General features: G+C 28.9%; 1 protein-coding gene across 1 annotated transcript in view; it reads left to right on the forward strand.

Annotated features, from left to right (window-relative positions):
- The first annotated feature begins 476 nt into the window (after window positions 1-476).
- Window positions 477-23754, forward strand: part of LOC126744465 (proton-coupled amino acid transporter-like protein CG1139) — a 34861-nt gene continuing 11583 nt past the window's right edge. The window contains exons 1-7 of the mRNA XM_050451904.1: window positions 477-824; window positions 6330-6392; window positions 6451-6567; window positions 7414-7564; window positions 14378-14499; window positions 19794-19878; window positions 21344-21575. Of these exons, the coding sequence (XP_050307861.1) occupies window positions 6331-6392; window positions 6451-6567; window positions 7414-7564; window positions 14378-14499; window positions 19794-19878; window positions 21344-21575 (769 nt within the window). The 5' untranslated portion in view covers window positions 477-824; window position 6330. The remainder of the gene's footprint in view (window positions 825-6329; window positions 6393-6450; window positions 6568-7413; window positions 7565-14377; window positions 14500-19793; window positions 19879-21343; window positions 21576-23754) is intronic.

Consider the following 23754-nt stretch of genomic DNA (forward strand, 5'->3'; position numbering starts at 1 on the left):
CTTATCCCTATCTCAGTTCTTTAATATCCTCGGTATCATTATAAAATTGTGTTTTTCTATTGCAGTATATCCAGTTACGTATAAAAACACTCACTTTATAAAAATTCTTCGCTTATTTTTAAACATATAGGTCTTAAGAGAGCCATTTTTTGCTTGGTTGTTTGGCATACAGTTCTGGACACGAGTAGATACCAAATAGGTCCTGAAAGCAAAATTGTGTGCAACATGGAAACCAAAAATTAAAAAATATACATGATACAAACAAAAATCAATCAGGAGTGATTATATAAGTAATCTTCCATTTAATACCCACCAAGTGGTCGTCAAACAACATTTACAAAAGAAAATCCACACGCATCAATCATTATCAAGCGAGACGGTTTAAAAACCAATCAAATTCGGCAGTAGTTGTACCTAAACGGATTTATATATACATATAAGAAGTTTGCCAGTCGCCAAACTGCTTTTAGCGTTATTATATGGGTACAGTACAGTACTGAAAATCGTTGAGTGTGTGTGCGCGCGAGGTGCGACCTTTCAACATATAAAATATATACGTAAACTTTTACTGCCAATCTGCCTGGTCGATTTGACTGACGGACGGTTAGGTACGCGTTTATAAATGTATGTGTCCTACGGTGTCAGTGGGTTTTTCTTCATTTTCTTGCTTCTCTCTCTGGTACGATCCGAGTCCGATTAGTCACTCGAGTGCGGATGAAACCGCGCTATTTTTCCCGTCATTCATCGTTACCGCCGTTTCTTCACGACAGTTTGAAAAGCGCGTTTTCGGGTCGTCTGCTGAAAGAAAAAGTGACTTAATTCAGGTTGGTTTTCATTTTTTTTTTAAGTTTGAAGGTTTTTCTATTTATAATATAATACAAATACCTTCCAGGTGTCTTAGTTTATGATCCCGTTTCTGGGATAATCCAGGAAAACCTAGCGTTAGGGTTGATATTCTTATAGTGCCCTATTTAAATATCCCATCAATCGCACTAACTCATGCATTTATGCAAAACAATTTTATTCAATTTTTTAGACATTTAAAATGTCTATATCTTTATTATAATTTTTTTTATCCAAGAAAGAAGTCAAAATTAAAACTGAAATATTTCAATGTTTAAAGTTTTCTTAAAGTCTGTTCCACTTATAACTTTTTTCTTTAAATAAATTAATTGTTAAATTTAACAATTCTATTAACTTGTTTTTTTTTATCAAGACATTCTAAAGTTAGTTTTTTTCATTAGTTAGTTTAGTCAGTTAATTTCTAGGTTATGTATTCATTAATGAAATTTTAAAAGGATTCTGCTTATGCTTTTCTAAATTACATTTTTCTATTTGCCAGTTCGCTTAATTAAAAAAAATATCGCTTCATTATATTTTTCTTCCAAATTTTAATTATTTATAATTATTTTATAATAAATTTATTTTTTCCATGTAAATTTTAAAAGTATTAATTAAATACAATATTTTTGTTTTGTTTGAATAATTTAAAGAAAAAAATTTTCAATTTTAAAATAAATGTATCTATTTATTCTAAGCATTATCGAATATAACAAAAAATTCAAATAAATATTAAAATATTCTAAATACAAATTACTTCATAACTTTATTACTTTTATTTCTACTTTTCTACTTTTTGGCTTTGAGAGTTTTATATGAACCAAATATTCAAATTTATATTTTTATTTAGATCTGACAATTTTTTTTATCAAATGGTAACTAACATTGTTTCGGTCATTCTCTACTAAATTTATTTGAAAAATCATCTATCCTACCTACATGTTTCGGACATATAAGATGTCCATCATCAAGGATATACAATGAGGGTTTTTGTCACAACATATAACAAGCAACATATTAAGATGCATGAGAAGGGACCAAACAGGGTCTATACAAACATTAGAATCCTAAACCCTGTTTGATCCCTTCTCATGCATCTTAATACGCCCTTTTATTTATTGTTGGTGATTTTAACTTTTGACCTTGCCAGTAGCACGATAGCTTGGTATATGCTGTGACAAAAACCCTCATTGTATATCCCTGATGATAAACATCTTATAATATGTCCGAAACATGTAGGATAGATGATTTTTCAAATAAATTTAGTGGAGGATGACCGAAACAATTTTAGTTACCCTTTGACTTATTAACTCCACTGCAAGTATGGACTACTTCTTTAATTTTTTTTTATGTTTCTTTATATTGAATTTAATTAGTAATTATTAACAAGTGAATTTATTTTGTTACTGACTTTTTAATGTTCATAGTCTTAAGATAAAAAAAATCATACTGTTATTGTTTTTTCTTAGTGATTTCCTATTAAATGATTTTTGGATCCGTATGTATTTTTATTTCAGTTTTTTTTTAAATATTTAAAACAATAATTGACAATAAAATATTTTAAACACTCTCTTAGCATTTTTTAATTTTTCATTTATTTATAGTTCTGATTTTGAATAGGTACACACAATAAAAATTAATTCTTTTATGTAATTAATATTCTAATTTAATTATATCTTTTTTTTATTTAAACCTATATTTTATTCTTTTTATATTCTATATGTATTGACAAGCTGTTTTCTAATTTGATCTATCCATCATTAAAAATCAATACTAAAATATTGATATTTATCAAATTTCAAATATACCCTACAATATTTTCCTTAAATTTTTATAAAACCTAATTTTTTACATAAAATTTATATTACTTTAATTTTTTTATATTTCAAGAACCAAAAGAAAGTGACGAAAGTTAAAAACTACTTATACAAAGGCTAATAAAAAAAATACTTTTATAAATTTTAAAAAATGACACTGATTTTGGGCTTGTCTGTTTTAAAGCTTTAATTATTTATTCCTAATAAAATATATCTATATATTCTAAGATATAAAATAAAAATACAAACATACAAGGCAAGTGATTATCTTGGGTTCTAGTAGTCAAAATGTTGGAATTATTGATTTATGGACCAGTCTGAAGATTTTTTCAGTCTTTTTTGAGGAATTGACTAAAATCCATTTACAAGAAGTCAAGGTATGGGAATTCTTATTCTAGGAGTGCCTGTAAGGAACAAAATAAATTATCTCTTATTGCCAAATGAATATCTTGAGTTCTACTAGTCAAAATTTTGAAATTATTGACTTTATAGATTATAAATAACAAAATAATTTCTCTTATTGGCAAGGAAATATCTTGGATTCAAGTAGTCAAAATTGTGTGAATATTGATTTAGTAGACTAGTCTAAGGACTCTTGTACTTTTTTTAAAAAAATACCAAAATCAATGCAATTAAAATCAAGATATAGGAATTTTTATTCCAGGAGTGCCTGTAAGGAACAAAATAATTTATCTCCTATTTGCAAGTGAATATCTTGGGTTCTAGTGGTCAAAATTTTGCAAATATTAATTTTATAGACTAAAAGAGTCCATCTTTTAGTCTTTCTTGAAAATGAGAATAAAATCATAACTCTTAAAGTCAAGATATAGGAATTCTTATTCCAGGAGTACCACCTATAACGAACAAGGTAATTTATTTCTTATTGGCAAGTAAATATCTTGGGTTCTAGTAGTCAAAATTTTGTAATTATGAATTTTATAGACTAGTCTAAAGACTCTTTTAGTCTTTTTGAAAAAAAAACATTAAAATTAGTGCACTTTAAGTCAAGATCTGTGCATTCTTATTTCAGAAGTGCCTGTAAAAAACAAAAAAAAACTAACCTCCTATTGACAAGTGAATATCTTGGGTTCTAGTAGTAAAAATTTAGAGGTTATTGATTTGTGGACTAGTTTGAAGATGATTTTAGTCTTTTTTCAGAAAATTACCAAAATCATTTCACAAGAAGTCAAGATATAGGAATTCTTATTTCAGAACTGCCTGTAAGAAACAAAAAAAACATACCTCTTATTGGCAAGTGAATATCTTGGGTTCTAGTAGTCAAAATTTAGAAATTATTAATTTGTGGACTAGTCTGAAGATGGTTTTAGTCTTTTTTCAAAAAATTACTAAAATCATTTCACGACAAGTCAAGATATAGGAATTCTTATGTCAGAAGTGCCTACTAGAAACTAAATAACTTACCTCTTAATGAAAAGTGAATATCTTGGGTTCTAGTACTCAAAATTTAGAGATTATTGATTTGTTGACTAGTCTGAAGATGGTTTTGGTTTTTTTTCAAAAAATTACTAAAATCATTTCACAACAAGTCAAGATATAGGAATTCTTATTTTAGAAGTGCCTGTAAGAAACAAAATAACTTACCTCTTATTGGCAAGTAAATATCTTGGGTTCTAGTAGTAAAAATTTAGAGATTATTGATTTATGGACTAGTCTGAAGATGGCCTTAGTGTTTTTTGATGAAATCACTTAAATCAATGCACTTAAAGTCAAGATGTAGGAAGTCTTATTCCAGGAGTGCCTGTAAGGAACAAAATAATTTATCTCTTATTAACTAGTGAATATCTTGGGGTGGGTTGTGGTAGGTAAATGAAAAATTAGTCCAGCTTCATAGAATATATAAAAATATAAGAAACAATATGAATACTAATACAGAAACCAAATTATCAAAAAAGAATCAGATGTCCTTGATGAATTATCGGTAAAAATTCCTTGTAATGTCTGGGTAGCACTTAAATCAATGGAGGCATTTAGAATGGCTTTAAATGCTTTAAAGAAATTCAATGCCAGAAAATAATTAAAATGGCTTTGATGATCTGAAGAAAAAATTGAAATGTAGTCTAAAAGTCTAAACAGGACGTATGCATCTGAAAATGACTTTCAAAAAAATCAAACGCTTTAAAGAAGGCAAGAAAATAACTCTAACAATGACTTCAAATATCTGAAATGACTTCAGTATGAAACTTAAAATAGGCTTCGGTCGCCTGGTCATGCGCAAATTTACTTCTGTTTAAACTGCTTTAAAGGAAGTGGCTTCAAATTCCAAGACGTAACTAAAAAAGACTTTTCATGCCTACATATGAAAAATTGACATGTTTCAGAAGTGGGATTAATAAAAAAAAACAACTAAACGCACTTATATGACCATGTTGCCGATTGTGTTTTTTGTCTTAAAAAATAAGAAATTTAGTACTTTAAAGTAAGTAAGTTTAGTACGTAAAAAATACCAATTTATTGACATATTTTAGCAAAATGTCCACAAAATTAACAATTAAATTATTACAAAATTTGCAATCTTTAAAAAACAAAGGGATTCTACATTAGGTAATTCCTAAATAATTATTATTTATTTCGCCACAAGAGACAGTAACCAGCATTAAAAATTTCGCAGTGGCATCATCATCACGAACAATACGTTCTTTAATGAACTTTAAATTACCACTATTGTATGTAAAAATTAAAGTTATGTTATGTTATAAATAAAAACCGTTGTAGAATTTAAATTTATTTATTTATTTGCAATAAACAATTTATACAAACAAATTATAAAAAAATTTGTTTGTTACAAACGTTGTTCTAAACCTTGAGAAATGTGTAGTTTACGTAGGCGATTGTGTAGTTTTGCTAATTAAAATGCAAAATTCAGACATGTTACTATATGATAAAGGCAATTATCTTAATTTATTACGTTTAATGAATGTAGAGTTATCTTAAAACGGCACGTAATTTTTACATTTTTTAAGATATTTAAAAAAAATGCTCTTACATTATGTGAAACAGGTAATTATTTGACCCTAGTTTTATTAGATTCATTCGAAATACTTTGAGGACTTGTGCAATGTAAACACTGATTTCCTCGTTTCCAAATGTAATGCAACTTGAGATTTATTTCAAGGTACATACATATAAATTGCATCACTAAGTTTTAAAGCTTTTGTGAGATTATAACATAAACACTCTATTTAATATAGCATCAAGTGGGTTTTTTTGTCAGTTAAGATGTATGTATATCGTGCAAGTCAATAAAATCAGATGGGTTTCGGAGACCTTGAAAGGCCCTGTTTAAAGGCCATGGTCAACAGGAAGAAGTCGAGAGATTCTTTTGCGTAGTGTAAAATTAAGTAATTAAAGGAGCAATGATTAATAAAGCTGAAATTTTACTGTGTGACTTACTGCAGCATTATGTATATTTACCTATAAAATTCAAAAGAAATTCTTGACTTTACTCGTAGTCTTTATTTGACAGTGTCATTGCACTTTAACTAAGTGTCAATTGAAAAATGATATAATTAAATGTGATAACAAAAAAATACACCATGGTCTTTATAATAAATAAATTTTTGACATAATTAGCAATAAAATATCAACTAGTTAGTAAACAGTTGCCATTGAGTAAATTTACAGTATCTTGTTTTTTTTTTTTTTTTTTTAAAGGATGACGTCTGAAAAAAAAGAAAAGTTTCCATCGACGTTCACGATTGACAATTTTAGTTCGACGTAAGTAGCAAATTATTGGCCCTATTGGAGTTCGTTTATTAAATTGGTGAATTTTTAGCGCTACACTAGCGAATAATGATCAAATCAAAGTTCCGATTGGGGATAGTATACCGGAAAAGGATCCCGGGGGAGAGTACGACCCTTATGAGCACAGGGACCTTGATCATCCTAACACGTAAGCAGATAGTTTTTGTTTAAATATTAATTTACGTTGAGAAAATATGTGTTTTTTTTAAATAAATAAAATAAGATAAAGCGCATAATTCTGTTACTTAAGGGGTTTTTATGGTTGATTTATAGGCTCAATAGATGCGATGTTATAAGTACTTTGCTTAAAATGCCTTTTCTCAATCTTTTTTGTAAAATATGCCGATGCCATTTTCAGTTCTTATCAAGAATAGTGCCAAGATATTTAATATAAGCAGGGAGTCTCTTTAATCGTATCGTATATGATTAAAATATATCCATCTATAAATCCAAATTTCCATTATTTTTACCGATATTTATTATCCCGTCTACGCTCCTTTACTAATCTAAAATTTCGTATACTTTAATATAAAAAAAAATACCCATATATAAAGTGAGTCCGTTCTAGTAACTTGCTGATTTTCTGGAAAAAACCTAATCCCTAATAATTGATACAATTTTGTCATTAAGGTCGGAAAACAGAAACATTATTAGAACCATCTAAATTTAACCGTGACCCGCGAAATTCGGCCGTAAGTAAATCGCAGTTATACTCGATTTTATTTTTTTTTCTTGACATATAGAGGGGCCATAAGGCTTATTATTTTATTAAGTTAAATGACAACGATAAGGCCATTAGTCGCACGGAAGATCCCCAAAATACCCCGTTCAAATTAAATTGAAACGATGGGGGTTTAGTTCGTAAAGTTTATTTTTTAGTATTAAATTAAATTTACTGAAGGACGTCTTGAACGGGATATGGTGAAGTCAAACCAGTTTACCTATATGTTACACCTAAGGTTATATTTATATTTTTTTTAATTTATTTTTGCAGATTTACTGGTGCCCTTACACATCTCTTAAAAAGTTCATTGGGAACAGGAATCTTGGCCATACCGAGAGCATTTAAAAGTGCCGGACTATTGGTGGGACTTTTTGGGACAATTATTATTGGACTTTTATGTACTCATACCATTCATATTTTGGTAAGACAATCCCCAGCAACACATTATATATTATTATTATCGTTAAATATATATTTATATACAACGAGTTTTTAGTAAATTTTTGGTTTTGGTATATTTATCAGCCGTATATGGTCAAAGTATATTAATTTATTATATTGTAGAAGATTTGTATATCATATACTTTTCTGTTTATAAAAGTGAGAATATTTCGGCATTTAAAAATATTGACACGGGATTTACATATCCAATTTTTAAACTCGATTTTTAAACCTCAAATATTTGATGAAAAATCACTGTTTTTCGTCCATAATACCCAATCTAATAGCACTGTTTTGTATTAAACATTTATTACCATACATATACATAATTATATCAAATTTAAATAATCTAAACTGTTATTATAGATTGGATATTAACGACGAAACCAGCTATTATTCATGCGTATTATTTAAAAAAACAATAATTTTTGAAAACAATTTCTTACTGGTAAGTGGTGTGGGGTGGGTGGGGGGGCAAAGGTAGGGTTAATGAAAAACGTTTTTTCTTTCAGCAAATAATTGCCTAAGAGAAAAATGGTTTTTAGGAAAATTATAGGTGAGAAAATACGTATATAATATACTATCCTGGTTACAAATAGGCGAAAATTACGCCATTTAATCTAACTTTTAAATTCGATTACTAGACTTTAAATATTTGATGAAATTCTTTTGAAAAAGCACCGTTTTTCGTCCATATTATCCAATCTAATGATGCTGTTTTTATACTAAAAATGTATACATAAAATTATATTAAATTTAATTAAACAGTGTTATTAAATTAATTATTGCATATATATTTTCTGCAGAAACATTGTTTTTCATCAAAACAACCTTTATTCCCCCACCCACCCCAAACATTTGCCTAGTAAGAAATTCCTTTGAAAAATCACTGTTTTTCCTCCATATTATCCAATCTAATAGCACTGTTTTTGTATTAAACATTTATTAACATACATATACATAATTATATCAAATTTAAATAAACAAACTGTTATTTTAGATTGGATATTAACGACGAAACCAGCTATTATTCATGCGTATTATTTTGAAAAACAATAATTTTTGAAAACCAATTCCTTACTGGTAAGTTGTGTAGGGTGGGTGGGGGGGCAAGGGTAGGATTAATAAAAAACGGGTTTTTCAGCAAATAATTGCCTAAGAGAAAAATGGTTTTTATGAAAATTATAGGTGAGAATATACGTATATAATATACTATTCTGTATGCAAATGGACGAAAATTTCAGCACTTAAAAAAATTGACACATGATTTACATATACAGTACAAAATCGATTACTAGACCTCAAACATTTGATGAAACTCTTCTGAAAAATCACTGTTTTGCCTTCATATTATCCAATCTAATGAAGCTGTTTTTATACTAAATATTTATATATAAAATTTTATTAAATTTAATTAAGCAGTGTTACTAAATTAATTATTGCATATATATTTTCTGCAGAAACATTGTTTTTCATAAAAGCAACCCTTGTCCCCCCACCCACCCCAAACACTTTCCCAGTAAGAAATTCCTTTAAAAAATCACTGTTTTTCGTCCATAATACCCAATGTAATAGAACTGTTTTGTATTAAACATTTATTACCATACATATACAGGGTTGCTTCGATTTCGACTGTTTTAACAGAATACTCGTATTTTCCGAACAGATCCACTGGCTGCCTCGGAATTTTCATTAAACAGAAAATAGCACTTTAACATGACAACTTTCTCGTAATTTTCATAATTTTTTTTTTAATTCTCTAAATATTTGAGCACTATATAGCTCTAAATACAGCAAATTTAAATATGTTACTGACAGGAGGAATAAACAATTTTCTATCTGGCTGTCACATATGACATGTGCTGTTTTTTATCAAAGCCTACGTCTATAAAAATTATAAGACTTGGAAAATGGAAAAATGACAATGTAATATCGGAAATATCAGAAACAGCTAAAATGAGATATATGGTGTTATATATTTTTGAAAAGAGAATTTCAGGGGTTTTAAGAATTTATAAAAAAATAATATCTGTTCCATAAGAAAAAAAAATTTTTTTGGAATATCAACTTTATGAAACACCCTGTATAAAAATATATAACATAAAAATATTTATCATTAAAAAGTACTCTGAGAAGGCGTTTTCAGAAGTCAATTATCTTTAATAGCAAAAAAGTTATGGCTTATTACCGAAATCGACCAAATTCAAGAAACGCCTCCTAGCGGCCAAACAGTTTGACATAGTAAAATTTTGATAACTTAAAATTTTTTTTACAAAATTTGAGCTCATGACATCTAAGACAATATTTTTCTATCTGTTCGAAAAATACGAGTTTTCTCTTAAAACAGTCGAAATCGCACCACCCTGTACATAATTATATCAAATGTAAATAAATAAACTGTTATTATAGATTGATATTAACGACGAAACCGTAGGGTTGGGTTAATGAAAAACGTTTTTTTTTTTCAGCAAATAATTGTCTGAGAAAAAATGGTTTTTATGAAAATTATAGGTGAGAATACACGTATATAATATACTATTCTGTTTACAAATAGGCTAAAATTACGCCATTTAATCCAGTTTTTAAATTCGATTACTAAACCTCAAATATTTGATGAAATTCTTCTGAAAAATCACTGTTTTGCCTTCATATTATCCAATCTAATGATGCTGTTTTTATACTTAATATTTATATATAAAATTATATTAAATTTAATTAACCGGTGTTATTAAATTAATTATTGCATATATATTTTCTGCAGAAACATTGTTTTTCATCAGAACAACCCTTATCCCCCCACCCACCCCAAACATTTTCCCAGTAATAAATTCCTTTGAAAAATCACTGTTTTTCGTCCATAATACCCAATCTAATAGCACTGTTTTTATATTAAACATTTATTAATATACATACATATAATTATATCAAATTTAAATAAACAAACTGTTATTAGATTGGACATTAGTGACGAAATTAGCTGTTATTCATGCGTATTATTTTGAAAAACATTAATTTTTGAAAACAATTTTTTACTGGTAAGTTGTGTGGGGTGGGTGGGGGGGTAAGGGTTGAGTTAATGAAAAACGTTTTTTTTTTCAAAAAATAATTGCCTGAGAGAACCATGGTTTTAATAATTCTTTAAACAAAACAGGTTTTACCACTTCACCTAACACGTGTTTCTCTAACGATGTGAACATCTTCAACTTTAATCATTTCCTGAAGATGTTTATTTAGCTTGGATATTTGGCTCTAATAGTACTACTGCAATTAAATTACTTAACATCTCATTCGAGTCAACATGGTTTTTAATTATTTTATAACTTGTCTATTAAAGAAAAAAGTGAAAGCGTTTTATAATTATTTTGAAGTAATATCGCTGGTCAGGTGTTACGTCCACTAATAAATTACAATTTTTTTTTTAAAATAGTGACATTTTCCACGATAGTTTGCAAAAAAAAATACCCAAATCTGAACCCAAGTTTTTACCCACAAATCCATCCTTAGGAAATATGTAAATAGTTTAAGTGGATTAAAATCGTTATCTTGCCCCTGGACCTTGATCCTTTAAGAGTTCTGGAGCAAAGGATGATACTACGTAATCGATGGTGGTGGAGCTATTTTTAGTTATTCTGGTGGGTGAATCTATGTGCATTATCAAGCCCATTGACTCGAATATAGACTGGAGTGATTCTTGGGTAGCACAAACACTGGAATAGTCAATATATCGCCACATAAAATTAGTTTGCTTTTTAAGGGCATGGATTCTAGCAAGCTTAGTAGTTTCTGGCTAAAACTTTGTATATCAGAGTCGGGTGTTCTATATAGACAAACAATGTAGATATCGTGTGAATTATTATAAACAATGGAAAATTCAAATAATTTTTCAGATAATAAGTTTGTCACTACTGAAAAGTCGTTATAAGTAGAGATTATCAATGTGCCTCCATGCGTTATGTTTGTTTAATTGTATCTAGCTATGATGTTGTAATTTTGAACATATATGGGTTCATCAGCATTTAACCAATGTTCAGTAATAGCAACTATTTCAGGGAAATTTAGTTCTTCTAGCAATAAAAATAGATCGTTAGTTTTGTGTCTTAAGGACTGAATATTTAAAAGTAACAAAACCCTAAACAAAAACCTAATTTTGTTTAGTTGAATTGCTGCCACATTTTGGGATTTACCTGCATTTAATTTTCAAAGATTTTCAATTTCAAGCTAAAGCGTCTTAATTTGAAATTTTTAAGTAATATCTTCCGTTTCAAGATAGTTATTTAAATTTTCACAAGTTCAAAAAGTTCGCATAAATAATTTTTTAAATGAATAACGCAAATAAATCTATTATCAATTAATTACAAAAATGTATAATTTTTATACTATAAGAAATTAAAATTTTTTCTTTTAAATGGGGACAACCAGCATAAAAGCTTTCCAATCCAAAAATGTCTTCATTAAAAACGCATTTTATTAAAATTTTTGACTTTAAACAAACGCCCTTGGCATTATAATAAAATTATTGCTTTCACAGGTCATTTGCCTTCGCATAATGTGAATTTTAAGCGATTTGCTATTTTGTAATTTAGTTTAATTGCATGACCATGTATTGATTATGTTCTTGAGAAAGGCACTCAAACGTTACAGTATTTGTTTTTTTTTTGCTTTATCTATCCAATAGAGTTGAAAAAGTTAGACGACAATTTTATGACCACTAAATTGAATTTGTTTTGCCTACGTTTCAGTTTATATTAGGCCATCCTCAGGACACTGCTACAAAAAAAAATTAGGTAAAAAATTCTTTATAACAACAAAAAAAAATCACCGCCACTGTTCTGCCAAAAAATACCAAGAGGTGGCGTGATTACGATGAAAGCATGAATACCAGGTAATCTACCATTATAATGAAAATAATGAGAAGGGTTAAGTAAATGTCTGGTTTTTACTTGTAGGTATGATCTGAATTACTGAACTGGTTCCAAGGTGACCTTTTTTTTTGTTTCAAAGAAGTACTGCTTGGTCCCTCTTCTGCTTCATAATACATTTGCAGTCCAGTAAGAAAATTCTTACTTATTTATTAAGATGATTTGGGTCTTGTTGATCAGACATACGTTTCTTGATAATATAGAATATTTTATTTATATTAAGTTGTTTTTTTATAATATTATTTTACTATAATGCCATAAAAATGTTTACAAAATAAGCTATTTAATAGTTTCAAAAATTCACACTGGACTCAAAAAACTCTCAAAAAACTGATTTTAGTCCGAGTATATTGACATTTGATACACGTCTAATTTATTATCTAAAAAACATTTTTAGTATTGTATGAATTTGAAATATTGCAATAAAATAAGGTTATAGAATTGACAACACTTAAAGAGATGGAAGCTATACATGAAAAATAAAATATGGTAGAAACGCAATGAGTATATGTCCAATTTATTCTTTGAAATAATTAGCCACAAAATTGCAGATCCAACAAATAATCATAAAAAATATATAATATTACATTTAAGCAATACATTTCGGCATAAAATAACCCTTTTCCCCTTGATTTTAATGAGTTATATCAGTTTAGGCTGAGGAATAAACACATAAATAATTTTCAACTTTCAGACTGGATAATTCAAAAACTATTCCAGGCATCCTAATGAAACTTTTATTGGACGTTAGGGAGTTTCTTGGAGAACAATTTAATATACAAACAATTTTTGTAGCTTAATAAGTTTTTGAGTTAGAGCTCATTTTGTGATAATAAAAAATGCAAATTTTATAATAGGTTTCTGGCTTATTTTTGAGTTCCACTGAAAAGCTGTTTAAGATAATTTTTTTTTTCTAAGGAAATTAGAGAGGGGATCCCAAGGGTGTATTAGATGTATAAAATATCCATTTTGTACTTATTGAGGTAGAGCTATCCTAACTGAGATATAAGCAGCGAAAAAATTAATATTATAATAAAATTTATTAGAGGAAATACATGTTGGTTGTAGTGATCATAGTTACACGAAATATAGTTTCAAGACTATATTTCGTGTAACGTATATTTCGTGAATTTTTAGACATGGCAGAGTTAATCATAGTTTCTGATTTAATTCGGAAAATTCCACATTTAGGCAAAAATTCAAGCCAAATTATATATAAATAGACCTGAAAAGTAAATTGAGAAAAAAATACATTTAACTTATTTTCAGATATAATTAACCACGTTAGACCTAAGAAATGTGAAAAAGTGCAGTAAAAATAAGATAATTAGGTAAAAAAAAATTCAAGAGACTTTACACTATAATGGAAAAATTAACAAATTTGTAAAATCCTATATACACGGATAATCTCAATAAAATAAGATACTAAGAAATTAAAAATTTTTAACAAATATATTTATATTATTTAAATCATTTATATTTTATTAAATTTTTTTCTCTTCTAGACATCTTATACATTTTTAATAAAATGTAATCGCCTAATTGTTTAAAAAATTAGCAAGAAAGCTTCAAAAAAGCCAACTATCACGTCTAATTTATTATCTAAAAAGCATTTTTAGATAATAAATTTAAAAAATATTTTAGATCTAAAAATGCTCTATGCTATTCCAAAATGTGGTTCATTTCTAAAATTGAAATTTTAAATCATTGACAGACTTACCTGAAGGTTTATTACTACATAAACATAAGGGAAGACTAATAGTAAGTCAAATAATACTCGGGCATTTTAGGTATAAATTTATTAACAATTTTTATTATTAAAAAAAATAATAAAACAGAGAATTGTAGTAAAAAAAAATCATACGTAATTTTAGGTTCGAGCATCACACAAAGTATGCAAAAAATCGAAGATTCCCAGCTTGGGATTTGCCGATACTGCAGAGGAGGTATTTCGAAATGGACCGAAACCGCTACGACCATGGGCAAGATTTGCAAAGTGAGTTTTTATAATTTGAAAGAAATTTAAAATTATGTTTTAAAGGCATAAATAATTTAATACTGTCTTCATTAATGCTACCTTAACTCAAATATAAAAATAATAATAATTATAATAGGAAAAAAGTAATTGCAACTTTATAGAAAGCGAAGCTAATAAATTTTTAGTAAATTTTATCGTTTTCAATATCAAAGAACAAAAATTTTGAGAATTTTTTTTCAATATTTCATTTCTCCTGCAAGACCTTTTGCACCTTTTTTTTCTCTCTTGGTTTTTTTTTTCTTAATTATTCTCCCAACATAATATGCAGTTAAATTAAAATTAAAAAAAAAATCAATTTAAGCAAGAATAGAGAAATTAAATACACTGCAAATGAGGAAAAATTAAAAAAAAAATACTTTCTTATTTTACAAAGCTTCATATTAGAAATTTTTCATCAGTGCCGAGTTCAATGGCAGAATGGCAGAATACTAACGTGTATCTTAGACTGTTTCCAGTCGGTCTAGTTTTGCTGCTAAATTACATAAGTATACTAGCGTGTCATTAAATTATACCGATTTTAGGTTCTATAAGTTTTCTGATGAAAGAACCATCCTCATTGACTTTGACTTTCAACTTTGGTAATTCACCATGTATTAGTTAGTATTCACTGTTGCTCACATTCACAAGTGCGTCAACCTGTAACCCCGTACATAATCATCATTCACAAAAAAAAAACCCAAAACCGTAAACACCCTCATTGAAATTTCAAATATGTTCTTCCTACTAGTAAAATAACCAATTTAGTCCGTTACCGGAGGTTAAATGCAAAACATCACATTTTACCACACTGATACCGTAAACGGTGCTTTGTTTGAATTTTAATTAAACTTTTCAAGTCATCGCCAAATTTAACAACAAAAACCTGAAACCGTTCGTTCCGGATCTTCATATATGGGAAAACGATTAATTGGTGATGGCGTTAGCGTAAATTAAACACAAATTCGAAGAAGACCTTTGCAAAAAAACCTTGTGTTTGCACGGTCGGGCTGGTTTGACCTTAAAAAAGAACGTGAATGGTTTGCTGAATAAAGAATTTGTTATTGATCTGCGTTATAGCGGTGTTAAATAAAAATTGATGATGTTTACAAGTTTGTTTATATATTTTCTAAAACAAAATCCAATTAAACATTTTAATTGAATCTGTACCCCCAGTTGTATTCTACTTCCTCCATTATGCCCTGGGGTTTCTTAGGAAGGTTCATATTCATTTTCTTTTCATAGTGGGAAGATGTTTCCCCATAGAGAATCCGATAATTTATACTCTGGAATTGTCTGGATATTTAATTTGTGTTTTGTCAAGTTTCTAGTGAAATTTTGTAATATCAAGCACATTAGATTCAAGGTTATTAATAAGATTTTCAAAGATACGTCATACTAGGTGTACATATTGTTATCGCCTATTTTCTCAATTACTTCTAAAATCATTCGAAAGGCGTTCATTGTTATGCAATTTATCTTTAAGATACTTTAGGCTAAGATAACAATTAAAGAAGCTTGGCAGTTGAGGCTTCATTTTTATTGATGTCAGGCCCAATTGTCATTTATTAATAACTAAACTACCTGAAATAATTAATTTGATATCGGAATTGTTAAACAATTCCAGGCATAGTGTCTAGTCTTAGTCTAAAGTAAGGTCTAAAAATGGGCGTTAGGATAGGCAAAAACAATGATTTTAAAAACAGACATCAATTCTCACTTTTATTCAGTAGTTCGATTGTTAAGAAATATGGGTCAACTGCCTGGAATAATTAATTGAGTTATTAATAACACTAAAATTTGAATTATTTGACAATTCCAGGCAATTCAGGCATAGATTTCTCAGTCTAAAGCAAGATCTAAAAATTGTCGATAGTATAGGAAAGAAACAATAATCTTAAAAAAGGCATCAAGTATCAATTCTCGTTTTTATTCAGTAGTTGGATTGTTAAGAAATATGGGTCAACTGCCTGGAATAATTAATTGAGTTATTAATGACACTTAAATTTGAATTATTTGACAATTCCAGGCAATTCAGGCATAGATTTCTTAGTCTAAAGCAAGATCTAAAAATTGGCGATAGTATAGAAAAGAAACAATGAGTTTAAAAAAAAAAAGGCATCAAGTATCAATTCTCAATTTTATTCAGCAGTTGGATAATTAAGAAATATGGGTCAACTGCCTGGAATAATTCATTGAGTTATTAATGATACTAACATTTGAATTATTTGACAATTCCAGGCAATTCAGGCATAGATTTCTCAGTCTAAAGCAAGATCTAAAAATTGGCGATAGTATAGAAAAGAAACAATGAGTTTAAAAAAAAAAGGCATCAAGTATCAATTCTCACTTTTATTCAGCAGTTGGATAATTAAGAAATATGGATCAACTGCCTGGAATAATTTATTGAATTATTACTGACACTTAAATTTGAATTATTTGACAATTCCAGGCAATTCAGGCATAGTTTTCTCAGTCTAACGCAAGGTCTAGAAATGGGTGATAGTATAGGAAAGAAGCAATGATTTTTAAAAAAGGGCATCAAGTATCAATTCTCAAATTTGTTCAGTAGTTTGATTGTTAAAAAATATGGGTCAACTGCCTGGACTAATTCATTGAGTTATTAATGACACTAAAATTTGAATTATTTGACTATTCCAGGCAGTACAGGCATAGATTTTTCAGTCTAAAGCAGGGTCTAAAAATGGGTGGGCAAAAACAATGGTTTAAAAAAAAAAGGCATCAAGTATCAATTCTCACTTTTATTCAGTAGTTGGATTATTAAGAAATATGGGTCAACTGCCTGGAATAATTCATTGAGTTATTAATCACACTTAAATTTGAATTATTTGATAATTCCAGGCAGTTCAGGCATAGATTTCTCAGTTTAAAGCAAAGTCTAAAAATTGTCGATAGTATAGGAAAGAAACAATGATTTTAAAAAAGGCATCAAGTATCAATTGTCAATTTTGTTCAGTAGTTTGACTGTTAAAAATATGAGTCAACTGCCTGGAATAATTAATTGACTTATTAATAACACTAAAATTTGAACTCCATTGAAATTCCAGGTAGTTCAGGCAGAGTTTTTTCAACTTAAAGGAAGCTCCTAAAATGGGCGATACTATAAGAAAGAAACAATAATTTAAAAAAAAATCATCAAATATCAATTCTAACCTATAGGTTGGTACACTATAGGAACGAAAGTTTCTGTTTTATTCGTCTATGTCTATCTCAGTCTGAGGGTGTGAACCTCTTAAATTTGGGACACCTTGTACATGGCAATTTATAAAATTTACTTAATCACATAATTATCTTTACGACTTTTTTACTTAGTTACATAAATCAAGAATGTGTAGACAATGAATGTCGCAATAATGACCAGATCGTTATAATGTGCTGAACCTTCGATGAAACTAGTAACCTAATATTAAGTATAATGATAGTGAAAGGTAAAGAGGGTGATGCAAAACTATTGCAACAATAACTTCCTTATAGTCCCAGTTACCTCAGCTTTGTAATTAGGTTTTTGTTTTAAATAAACCGACTATTGTTCGAGTGTTTTTCTTTTAAATATATACGGTGTTATAATGTTATAAATGTGCTGCCAATTTATGTTTGGTTAACAAGTTTACTTAAAAAATCAATACTTCTTTCTACTTTCTTGTCATTACTAGTCTTCATAGCAGTAGTCTTTTATGAGTGCTGAGTTCTATGGCAGAATGCTTATGCCTGTTAGATTAAAAGAGTGAAAGGAGGGTAAAACACTAATGTATTAGTTAATTTATCAACAAATGGTTGTAAAAACGTCTTGTTTTGAAAGCAGGGCCAAAAGCTCTTAGATCATTTAATATTTTGATAATTTTTTAACAATTTAATAAATTAAAATATTTTTGCAATTATTGTTTCGCAACCGTCTTATAAATAAATAATTGCTTTGCAAAAAGGATATATATATATTGCTTTAAGGTCACAGAAAAAAGCGATTATCGTTGTCATTTAGCATTCTGTCCATGCTTGTCTTATTATGTTTCGCAATATGGCACCTGTAGAGAATAAATACCGTTTTTATTATTTGTAGAGGACCTGAATTAGTTACGCAACTTGAATTTTTTTTAACATCGTGTTTATTGATAAAATTGAGAAAGTAAATAAACAAGTCAATAGACTAAGTGAAAATGGATAAATTTGCAAGAAAGTATTGGCGAGTGGGGAGAAGATTTGTTGGTATTTTTTTTAATACGTTTATTGTAAAGAGATGATCAATAAAGTTTGTAAATATTTTAAAAAATCTCTTCATACTGAATTTTCATGATATTTTAAACTGGAATGAACCACACCAGGCTTAAGAGTAATGAAACTTTACAATTATCCCCATTTCATTCATTTCCATTGCATTTAATTGTGATAATCATAATATTTTAATAGAAAAATATGAGAAACATTATTTCGTTATAATTCTTTATAACACAAAAAAATCCCCTTGATATTTCGTAAGTATAATAATTAAAAATACGTAAAATGTAAAATTTTCCATTTTTTTTACTCTGTACTGCCTTTAAACGTCTCAGAAAGACCTAAATCATTAAGAAAAATTCATTACAAATCTTTATTATTTTTTTTTTATAAAATTTATTATTGTTTCTAGAAACTATTGTCTTTTAAAGAAAATTAAAATTTTTAAAAAAACCTATTGGACAATTTGCAGTAAATTTCACCACCACATAATTCCTCCATTTTTACCCTTTATACTTAAATTAAGACACTTTAGGATATCCATAATGATTCATAGTTAATTTTTTTTACTCAACTGCCTGGAATAAGGAAATATTAATAATAAACAACTGCCTGTCCTACAGATGTCCTAAATATTATTCAAATAATTAAAAAACTCACACGAACTTACAAAAAAATAGCAAAATCTTAATTAGTTTCTTTCATTTGCCCAATTTTAAAAATCCTTACTGGACTAATATGCCGAATTCCGGCTTATTTGCAGGTGTTCAGCCGTACAGGTCTGGACTTAAAATCTTCGATATTGTTTTTTTTAAATTTCTATATTATATTTAGGATTTTGCTTCCAGGGTACATACTATAAATGTATTAAAATACCTATCGTATAAAATCATTTCTTCTAATTGTCTATAAAATTAGAAGAACTGTCAACGTAAAATCATCAAAGAGAAAAAATTTGTATCTACCTTGTCTGAATATAAAAGATTTAAAAAAATATATATTATTTAATTTTTATATTATAAATTCTATTTTTTATTTTTTAGGAACTTCGTGGAAATCGCCCTCGTCTTAACCTACTATTGCGGGAATGCCGTCTACATAGTGTTTATTACTGTGTCAATGACAAAAGTGAGTGAATAATTCATGATCAACATTACCTATGCGAATATTTCATATTTTTCAGCCTACATGCGAGATCATGCGAATTTTTATTTGATTAAATATATGCGTTAAAATTGCGAGATTAGTTAAATATCATTGACTAAATTACAGGAATCACAAGGAAATTGGAGATTTTTTGAAAGTCATGCCAGTTTTTGGAGTCTCTTTAAATTGTTTTCTAGTAGTTGAAAAGTTTCAGGCACTAGAAGGAGTTTTTCAATTTTTCTAGGCAGTTGACTATATTTTTTTTCTTGGTTTCAACTGCCTGGATTTACAAGAAAAATTGTCTATTTTTTGAAATTTTTGCCATTTTTTAAAGTCCCTTTTGAAATGTTTTCTAAGAGCTGAAACGTTGATAACTTCCAGACACTTGAAAGAATATTTCAATTTTTCCAGGCAGTTGAACGTTTTTTGTTTGGTTTCAAATGCCTGGAAGAAACAATTGACTATCAACCTGCCTTGATTCACAAGAAAAATTGACGATTTTTTTAAATTTTGCCATTTTTTGGAATTATTTTGTCAATTGTTTTTTGGCAGCTGAAGAGTTGATAACTTCCAGGCACTTGAAGAAATTTTTAATTTTTCCAGGCAGTCAAACATTTTTTCTTTGATTTCAACTGTCTGGAAGAAACAACTGACTATCAACCTACCTGGATTCACAAGAAAAATTATAATTAATTGAAATTTTTGCGACTTTTTAGTGTCAATATTCAACTGTTTTCTAGTATCTGAAAAGTTGATAACCTCCAGGCACTTGAGGGGCTTTCCAATTTTTCCAGGCAGTTAAACCTTCTTTGCTTAATTTCAACTGTCTGAAAGAAAAAATCAACTTGCCTCGATTCACAAGAAAAATTGATGATTTTTTGAAATTTTTACGACTTTTTAGTGTCAATATTCAATTGTTTTCTAGCATTTAAAAAGTTGTTAATTGCCAGGCGCTTGAAAGGATCTTTCAATTTATATAGGCAGTTGACTATTTTTTGCTTGGTTTCAACTGCCTGGAAGAAACAATTGACTATGCACCTGCCTGGAATCTGAAATGGCCTGAATCTGCCTGGAAAATTGATGATTTTTTTAAAGTGTAAACTACCGGTAGCTTGCAGTAAATTTTTAACTTTTCCAGGCAGTTTTTCATGTGTTCAACCGCCTGGACGAACCAAATAACTACTGACCTAAAAGAAACGACCGATTATCTTAGCTTCCTTTGAAAGAAAAAGAAAGAATTCATCTCCTTTGCTGCCAGGTTTTCCAGGCAGGCAACACTCTTGTTCTCAACTGCCTGAAACAATCAACTGTAAGACAAATTTCATAGCAACCATAGTTATTTGCTCCTTAATCTCATATAAATTCAAATTTTAATATACAATAACATAATATTCACAAGTCATATACCACATAAGTTTTTGAACTGTTCTCTTCTTTTTTTTTTCAGTTATTTTCGTACTACTTCCCTGAAACAGAAACCTGGGACCAATACTTCAAACTGATGATCCTCGTACCGTTAATCATCTGCTGCCAAGTACGCGAACTGAAGCACTTGGTGCCATTTTCATTTATCGCCAACAGCATGATGGTCATCGCATTCGGAATCACCCTCTATTACATCTTCAACGGGATTAGCGAGGTCAAACTCTCAGAGAGAAGTTTGACTACAGGACTAGAAGGTATGCATTGCTTTAGTGTAAGAATTTTACTGTTTTACTGGATAAGTGAGCTTTATTATCTCTAGGAAGCAGCGTTTCATTTGTTATCAATCTAGTCCTTTCACAAGTTGTGTTCACCAGATGCTAAGAGATTACTTTGTATATGTACAGCTGTATATGTTGAAATAGGGGTTTTGCTGTTGAGTTAATGCTTCAGCAGACAAAGGAATTGAATCTCGAATTCCTCTCAGTAGAGCTTGGCTTTAACCTGATTGCCCTGATTTCAACTGTTCAGAGATTAATGAGTTCTGGAACCAACCTTTACAAATACCAATTTATTAATTGATGAACTTCTTGTACTAGTTTTTTTCATGTTACCTCTAGTAGGAAGTCTTGGTTTTTTCAGTCAAAAACACCAATTTACCAAGCAAATGATATTCTTCATGATCAACATAACATATTAGTAACTTGCATTAATAAAAAGAGCAAGCAAAATTAGGCATCAAAGGTTGATAGAACACTGCCTATGAACAGCCACCTCAAACACGATTTATGTTCACCAAGTGCTGCAAGATGTTCTGTTGGTATTATAAAGCTGTTACAAGGAATCTCTTACTCCTGTTTAAACAAAGTTTTTTTCTTTAATAGATAGACGTGCGATATATGACTCTTCAATGTGTTTTCTGTGAACTATCGATCTTATTCAAATGATTTTTTTCTGGAGATGATCAAAACAAACCGAAACGCGTGGGAAAAATTATTTCTTAAACACTTATTTAATAATTAACATCAAAGATTAATGGCCGATTTAAAATAGAAAATGTTTATCAGATGCATTAAAGTTATGCACTAATTAAGTAAAAGCACTTGATATTCCAGGATTATCAAGGAACTATGGATTTTATTCAAATTAATTTTTTTTCCCGAAAATGATCAAAATATATTGAAATACGTGACAGAAAATTTAAAATAGAAAAAATATAAAATGTGCATTAAATGCATTAAAGTTATGCACTAATTAAGTAAAAGCATTTGAGATTATATGCGAATTATTTTTTTTTCTGAAGATGATCAAATATAATCCGAAACCCGTGACAAAAAATATTTTCTTAAATGCTTATTTATTAACTATTATCCAATAAGAAATTTAAAATTAAAAAAAAATCGAAAACGTGCCTCATATGCATTAAAGTTATGCACTAATTAACTAATGGCATCTGAAATCCCTCGATTGGTGTAGACATATAAAAATGAATATATGGTATAATTGTATAAGAAAATCCTTTATAAACATAGTATAATCTATATAAGGTGTTTTATATAAAGAGATTCTTATTAATAGAGTCCCTCAAGGACCAATTTTGGGAGCACAGTGAATTATTGTCTTTACATATGATATTCTTTTAAAATTCCAGGTCTTGTATATTCTACTAAACTTATATATTCATACAGAGCGTATAAATTTGAGTAAAAGGCACAGAAACTACAGTAGGGAAATGTCGTAATTATATTCTTTATCCAAATATATAATTTTTAATTATAATAAAAGAATATCCAATAATTAGGGGCACAATTAAAAGAGGTTTGATGAGCATGGAGTTCCATGAATGCGTTGCCTAATTTTTTCCAGTATTAAACACACAAATGACAAAAAGTAGTCTAACTTAGTAGTCTATAGATGCTTTACTATTTGGATTACAGAAAGTCATTTTAAGGTTTGCCCTGAATCATTTACACTAATTAGTGTATTATTTGACGTTGCTTTAAAAATTGCTTATCCAAATCTTCAAGAAATTTGACTGGTAATAGTGTTTCCTACTAAAGCGATGGGTAAGTCAGGCTTGGAGCTCTTTGGTATGACTAGAATCACTAAAATCTTTTAGTGATCGAGGTCAAGCCGAGTTACATATAGCCATCTTAGTCACATAACTTAAATAATGGTAATAGAATGATGTTGTCTTACTCACGTTGGCGGAGTTATGCTAGAAAAACCCAGACTAGAGAAAAAACCTAACTTTTGAAAACCATTGTCAAGTGTATTATTATTATTATTATTATTATTATATACAGCCAGTTAAGGCTCGCACTCCCTCTAAGGAGGGGGGGGATCATTTACTTATCCCAGATACCTCCGATATCAAAAGGATTAAGCTGTGTGGTCTGTGGGGGCCTTTTCGGTGCCCTTAAGTGACCTGAAATG

The sequence above is a fragment of the Anthonomus grandis genome, chromosome 14 (assembly GCF_022605725.1).
Source record: "Anthonomus grandis grandis chromosome 14, icAntGran1.3, whole genome shotgun sequence".
NCBI lineage: Eukaryota > Metazoa > Arthropoda > Insecta > Coleoptera > Curculionidae > Anthonomus > Anthonomus grandis.